This window comes from Leuciscus leuciscus (assembly GCF_965113295.1).
Source record: "Leuciscus leuciscus genome assembly, contig: HAP1_SCAFFOLD_700, whole genome shotgun sequence".
Taxonomy (NCBI): domain Eukaryota; kingdom Metazoa; phylum Chordata; class Actinopteri; order Cypriniformes; family Leuciscidae; genus Leuciscus; species Leuciscus leuciscus.
The window spans coordinates 7,501-15,000 of NW_028118040.1; the positions used below are offsets into that span (position 1 = coordinate 7,501).

At 40.3% G+C, this 7,500-nt stretch overlaps 1 protein-coding gene across 2 annotated transcripts in view; it reads left to right on the plus strand.

The window, feature by feature from the left end:
- The window catches only part of LOC309491661 (adhesion G protein-coupled receptor L1-like), a 16,301-nt gene that overhangs the window by 3,238 nt on the left and 5,563 nt on the right, over positions 1 to 7,500 (plus strand). The window contains exon 2 of one of the 2 annotated variants that reach the window (XM_082190711.1): positions 6,620 to 6,754. In XM_082190711.1, the coding sequence (XP_082046837.1) occupies positions 6,685 to 6,754 (70 nt within the window). In that variant the 5' untranslated portion in view covers positions 6,620 to 6,684. Of the gene's footprint in view, positions 1 to 4,811; positions 6,755 to 7,500 lie in introns of those variants that run through there. The other variant, XM_082190712.1, reaches the window with a different exon arrangement.

A 7,500-nucleotide genomic window follows, 5' to 3' on the forward strand; every position in this document is an offset into this window, starting at 1 on the left:
AGTGTTAAAGTTAATGAGATAATTAAGTGATTGAGTGATGATTGAGCATTAGTGATGAACACCTGCTGTTAACAAGCAGAATCACTGAAGGAAAGAGAAACACAAGAACTACAACTGACTTTTAGTCACAGTCTTAAGCCTGGTTCACACGGCAGGATAATTAGGCCGATTTTAGCCCCGATTCACCCCTTCCGACAATCTTAAGGATGCTCCGATTATCGTAAAATAATCTGATCAGATATTCCTGCCGTGTGTGGTGTGTTAAGGCTGCTCTCGTCTGCTCGGAAGGACGTCGGGACCGCTCCAATCTCAAATCGGGGATATCCAACATGTTGGATTTATTTGGCCCGATTTCTTCTCGTGTGTGGTGTCCCCCGAGCACGCAGCCTGTGGACTGTGGAGTGTAGCCAATCAGAAAGCGAGGTGGCGAGGAAACACCGGGAAATATAATCAAAACAGCCGGTGGCATGGCGCACCAGAAAGTCCGGTGGACGTCAGAGATCATCGCCTTTTCTTTTGATAACGTTTTTTTTCGGTTAAAAACAAACTACAAACTATTGCCACTGCATCCTCTTCGTCCGCCATGATTGTTTACTCTGAAGTCACGTTTGATCTCGAGGTATTTTGCGCGATTTCCCGTCTGATCTGGGAATGCTCGGGAGTCAAATCGGTTCGTGTGTGATGTGTTGATTTTGCCGTATGGCTGCGCACCACACACTGTACGACCAAAACTGTTAGACCCGTGATTTTTTTATCCCCGTGTGTGGGGTCTCTCAGGTTTGGAAAATCGGCCGACAATTTTAAAATCGTCCCGTGTGAACCAGGCTTTAGATGAAATCAACTGAAGATAAAAGAAGACATTAAATCTGTGAAGATCTCAGTAGAGAAGGATTAAACAACTACACAAACAGCAATACCAGCTTCACTTATTACTAACCAGACTGACTTTATTTCTGTCAGACGTCTATGAACAGAGGTTAAGATGCCAATGTTTTAAAATGTTTGTTCACCATTATGGTGTTTCCTAAATGACAGTGATTCGGCTCTGTCTATTAAACCTGTGATAAAATCACAGTTAACATTCAGATCTGTGTTCTGATCCAGAGAGAGCCGTTGTCATGGATAGATATTAAACTCAAACAGCCTTTTCTACCACACAGTATCATTATTTCTGTCTTTCAATCATTCATTTAATCAAGTATTGGCATAAACGTTTATAGTTCGAATATAAACACTGGTGTCTACTGTAGTGATCAAAATAGAGAAAATCACCTCATGAAATTAAAGAGGCTATATGCCTTTTTTTCCCCAAAATAAACGTAACAATAGCCTTTTTATTTGACCATTTATGACTCAAACATCTCCTGATGAGCATACTGACACCTTGTCAGCTCACAGTGGGTGCACCTATAAGCCTGTATCCTATTTTTCCTATTTTCTGTCGGGTCGGATTTTTCCCGCGCTGCCTGCGGATGTGACGTCAAGCGCGTTCATGTTAAACGTTTCAGATCACTCTGCCACCACCGCTTGTCAGCAAACAAACTTAGTTTCTCAAACAATATATGTATTTGACTGTTCTTACCTCTGTAAACATAATGTTGACTTCTTTGCAGCGGATGACTTGTGAAGTGTGCACGTACGAGAGCGAGCAGAAAGGAAGAGCAGTTCCGTTTTTTGGCCACAGGTGTCAGTCGCGAGTTTAAATTTCAGAAAATCGCATGTAGCCTCTTTAACTTGACACTTCAAATATTTACATTTACATTTACATTTATTCATTTAGCTGACGCTTATATCCGAAGCGACTTACAATTGCTATATATGTCAGAGGTCGCACGCCTCTGGAGCAACTAGGGGTTAAGTGTCTTGCTCAGGGACACATTGGTGTCTCACAGTGGATTCGAACCCGGGTCTCTCACACCAAAGGCATGTGTCTTATCCATTGTGCCACCACCACCAAATATTTGTATCAATTACATTATTACACCAGTAGGTGGCGACAAGTGAGTTAACATTTTTATTTGTCAGGAATTCATTCAAGAGATTCGTTTAAAAAACACTGATTCATCTAGTAATGAGTGAGTCATATTTTTTAAATAATTTATTTAGATTCAGAATATATTAAATAATTCATTTATTTTAAATAGACTGCAGCAATTAACATTTTGTCAGAACCTCTAGTAAATCATGTTATTTTGTTTAGTTGTCTGTTCAGAATCGTGTAGCTATGATGGTGATAATAGATTATGACAGAATTTTTACGAACCATGGACAATGTTAAAGTCTGTCTATATAGCGCGATATATATATATATATATATAAATATATACCCTGTATGTACAGTAGAGGATAAAAGTGATGTCTGGCATACTTTACACTTTATTTAAATATTATAACAAATTTGTTTGAAATTTTGTAAGCATATTGCGTAGTTGTTGTGCTTGCAGTCGATTGTTTTATTTTGTGATAATATGAATTGTGCGACATCATTTTTGTCCAGACTGTCATAAAAAAAATAAAAATAACCGATGCAAAAACAAGAGACAACCAATGAAATATTAATAACTTATAATGCTGTAGTAAATGTTTGCTTTTTCTTGTGAGCTTTTTTGTTTTTCTACAATTTGTTTTTTGCATTGTAAAATAAAACCTGTAGCTGTAATTTGCCTTTTAATGCCAAATAATTTGGTCAGATAAACACCTTAACCAAGTTTAAATATTTTGAATATGAGGGAAGAACAAAACAGTAAAGAATATAAAATATTTTCCTTATATTTTGATGGCTTAATCAAACTTGTAGGGTCATTAAAAACATACAAACTCCCTTCGGGACACACTTTTGGTCTCTACTGTGTATGTGCATGACCTCTAAAGCTCTTGTAAAAAACAGGGAATGTTTAAATGAGGAATGAGCTGTATATGACAGTGTGGAGGTGGAGGCTTGTTCATGAGGCTGCAGGTCTGCGTTCAGGCCTCTGGCGTGATCAGCCTGTGGCGTGACCTGAACGTGATATTGAGCCGCTCGCTCAACTGCTGTTCCCTCTGATGTTATGATCATCTCTGCAGAAAACACCTACTGCTATGACAGTATTGGAGCCTGATGATCAATAGATGCGTCGATAAACACAGCCATCATAATAAGCCCTGACCTTCCTCACAGCACTCTAAAAACACTGGGTTTTTGGGTTGTTTTCAACCCAGGGGCTGGGTAAATATAGGACAGGACAAATGTTGGGTTCATTTTACCCAGCAAATTGGGTTGTTTATTTAACCCAGCATAGTTGATTAATTTTTACTATAGTACTATTTTTTTTCCTTTTTTTTCTTTTCTTTTCTTTATACATTAATTAATGTCTATGGATTCATTTAAATCCTCTAAACTTTAAAAAAAATACTCGATACATTGACTGGCTTGCATGATAATTCCTTTATTTTCAATCGTATTTCACAGTATAGTATATTTTATATCATTTTTAATATAGATATTTTTATATATATTGCCAACATTTAAGCGCATTTAACAAATATTAGAAGTAAAAATGTAAACATTTAGAAGTAATTCAAGTGTAATTGACCATGTTCAGCGGGGGAACTTCTAACTTCACACCCCGCCCTGCGTTTCACTCATAGAAGAAATATGCGGCTACAGCTCCACAAACTGTCCATATACAATCAGTGCACAGTTCTGAGAACATATTTTATTTACATTTTATTTTATTTATTTTCTGTATCTTTTTGAATAAAATCATAAAATTTTATTCTAGGCATCCGGCGTTTCCATCACGTGAAAAAGATCGATGCAACACTTGTTTAGGCGACTCACATCGCGCGCCTGTATGTTGCTTTGCATAAAATTAAGCGATATACAGAACAATAACGTGTTTAGATAAAATAACATTTACTCAAACCTGTATTTTACCGAAGACATGCACCAATTTGAAGGAGCTGCACTGCTCTCTCCTGAAGAGGGCGCAAAAAGCCTTGGATCTGGGTAACACTAAAACTATCCAAACACTGGGTTGTTATATCTGACCCAGGAGCTGGGTAACACTAAAACTACCCAAACACTGGGTTGTTACATCTGACCCAGGATCTGGGTAACACAAAAACTACCCAAACACTGGGTTGTTACGTCTGACCCAGGATCTGAGTAACACAAGAAAACTACGCAAACATTGGGTTGTTACATCTGACCCAGGATCTGAGTAACACAAAAACTACCCAAACACTGGGTTGTTACGTCTGACCCAGGATCTGAGTAACACTAAAACTACCCAAACACTGGGTTGTTACATCTGACCCAGGACCTGGGTAACACAAAAACTACCCAAACACTGGGTTGTTACGTCTGACCCAGGATCTGGGTAACACTAAAACTACACAAACACTGGGTTGTTACGTCTGACCCAGGATCTGAGTAACACTAAAACTACCCAAACACTGGGTTGTTACATCTGACCCAGGATCTGGGTAACACAAAAACTACCCAAACACTGGGTTGTTACGTCTGACCCAGGATCTGAGTAACACAAGAAAACTACGCAAACATTGGGTTGTTACATCTGACCCAGGATCTGAGTAACACAAAAACTACCCAAACACTGGGTTGTTACGTCTGACCCAGGATCTGAGTAACACAAGAAAACTACGCAAACATTGGGTTGTTACATCTGACCCAGGATCTGAGTAACACAAAAACTACCCAAACACTGGGTTGTTACGTCTGACCCAGGATCTGAGTAACACAAGAAAAGTACGCAAACATTGGGTTGTTACGTCTGACCCAGGATCTGGGTAACACAAAAACTGCCCTTTTCACAAGATGTAAAATAAATCTCTGATGTCCCCAGAGTGTGTATGTGAAGTTTTAGCTCAAAATACCCCACAGATATTTTTATATAGCATGTTAAAGTGAGCAAAAACGTCTAGTTTTGTGTCTGTCCCTTTAAATGCAAATGAGCTGCTGCTCCCGGCACAGAGGACGGAGCTTCAAGAGCTCTGGTCCTTAGCAGCTTTGATTACTTCACACAGACATGCACTGAAAATGTATCAAACGTTTAGCCTTTTATGTTCAAACTGGAGTTAGAAAGATGGAGAGACTCAAGAAGAAGTGGCAACATTTCTGAATGGTTTGTTGATGAATTTATGTAGCTTATGTGTAGTTATCTTCTAGTCTTTGATTAGCATATTCTGTCTTGATAATCTATAAATCGTGTTCCGGGGGCGGGGTTTATGTAAACATTGGGGTTGGTGATGTCACTATCCCGAGAGGAATGTCGTGTAGTCCCTTCCTGCCGTTTGTTGTAGTCCTTAAAGGGACACTTTACCTCTGGAAAGATGAATGTGTATTTAAAATAGGTCATTTATGTAGAAGAAATGTGAAATTATTTTTGAATTTGGAGCTTTCTAGACTAAGAAAAGCCAGAAAATGTATTTTTGGCTTATGTGGATGAAAGACAACAACTCCCAGAATGCACTTGCTTCGCTGCCCTAGGAGGCCACTCCCAAGCCATGCCTACTGGTAAGAGAGGGCAGTTGACAACAACAAAGCTAAGCTACTAGCGAGTCTCCGTGATGAGTTTGCCCTGGATTTCGAGATCGCCCAAAATGTCAGGGATTCGGCTTTCATTATGTTTACTGTGGCGAGCAGGACGAGGCTGAGGGCCGCGGGAGAACGGCGCGAGGCCGGTGGCGTGATTACTGAGACGCACCGGTCTCCTATCTCTCACGGAGGAGCGGGAATTTTCTTAGCAATGTTAAAACGCACATCAACCGATCACTTGTTTAGCGTTCATGTAAACACTACATTCAGATTCACCAATCGGAATGAATTCAGTTAGATTGAAACAAAAGGTGTGCATGTAAACAATGAATGGCGACCGCAGAAGCAAAAGCCGAATCCCGGACATTTTGGACAATCTCGACGGCTGGACATGTCGGGGAAAAAGAGGATGGCATTGGAAATCAAACGCACTGGCACTGATCTGTGATAGGTCTGTTAGCGCATTAGGTCCAACCCCCTATGGGCGGGTTTGAAAGGGTGGGAACTAGTGCTTGTAGTCTCAACAGAAATCCACCCCCTCTTACACTTCCTCCTACAATGACGCAAAATGACGATTTTTGCGTCATTGTGGGAGGAAGTGTTAAGAGGTAAATACGGGTTTCTCCCGTCTCAGGGGAAAATGAGAGAGTGTTGCACGACCATTCAATAGTATGACTGGGTTTCTAACAATGCAAAGCTTAATGCAAATGGGTGGAGTGTTCCTTTAAAAAAATTGTCTTCCTTTGCTTTTAACTTTGAGCGTTGTAACTTTGCAGATGTTGTTTATGCTCAAACAGCAACATTACACACTAACTAAAGTTAGAAAAGTGAAATCATAATCAACCACCCCTATTAGCGGGTTCGGCTGTAACCTGAAACAGTGATCCAGCGATGTGGCAGGAGTTCTGAGTTTTACTCTCATCTCATTCATGTTCATCTTCTCTGTCTGTGTATCTCTGGAATGAATTGACTCAGTCCTCTGAACTCCACACACACACACACACACACACACACACACACACACACACACACACACACACACACACACTGTCTCTCTGTTAACTGCCTCTCTCTCTCCAGGTTCATCTGACTCTACAAGGAGACTGTCTCGCCGCTTTCACCTTGTCCGTTCCTCTGTCGTTATAATGGCGCTGTCACCGTGGTTACTGTGGATGTGTCCTGTGTTGCTTAGCAACATTGCTCCCTCTGAACAAGGTAAGCTAGTTCTGTGGAGAGACCCGGTTCGGCCCGTGCGATGTGAGTGTGTAACGTGTCTGCAGTGTTGGGGAAAGTGACTTTTAAAAGTAATGCATTACAATATTGCGTTACTTAGTTACTTTTTATGAAAAGTAATGTGTTACATTACTTTTGCGTTACTTTTTCTCACTTGGGCTGAGCTTGCTTGTTTGTTTTTTAATAATAAAAGTTATAATTTTGGCAAATGTTTAGACCAGGGGTCACCAAACTTCCTGAACACTGACAGTTATCTGACAGTTCTGTGCGCGTGCATTGTCTGTCACTGCTTGATCTCGAACATGTCAGGTGACGAAAATTCGGAAAATTCAAAAAAATGTAACTGAAAAAAATCAACAAAATACCAGATGCAGACATGTTGTTATTTTCCAAAAAGCAATTAAAAAAAAAATAGGCCATGACGACTTTTGGGGATTGCCTCATAGGGCCGTTTCAAGTAGTGGGGGGCAGATGGGCTGGGGGGCCAGTCAGAGGGGGGTGGCGGGCCTTAGTTTGGTGACCCATGGTTTAGACCCTTTCACAGCTAAAGTGAAATAATAATCCTCAGGCTGAAGGAAATGCAGATTCACTCCTGTACAGTAGAGGGCGCCACTCAAACAAACCTTTCAGCTGCTGTTATTCTGGATTAAAGAACAATAGGATTCAGGAGAAGGAAGTTCAACACTCTTATTTCTAAATCTAATCTAAAGTCATTTTTGCTGATTAGT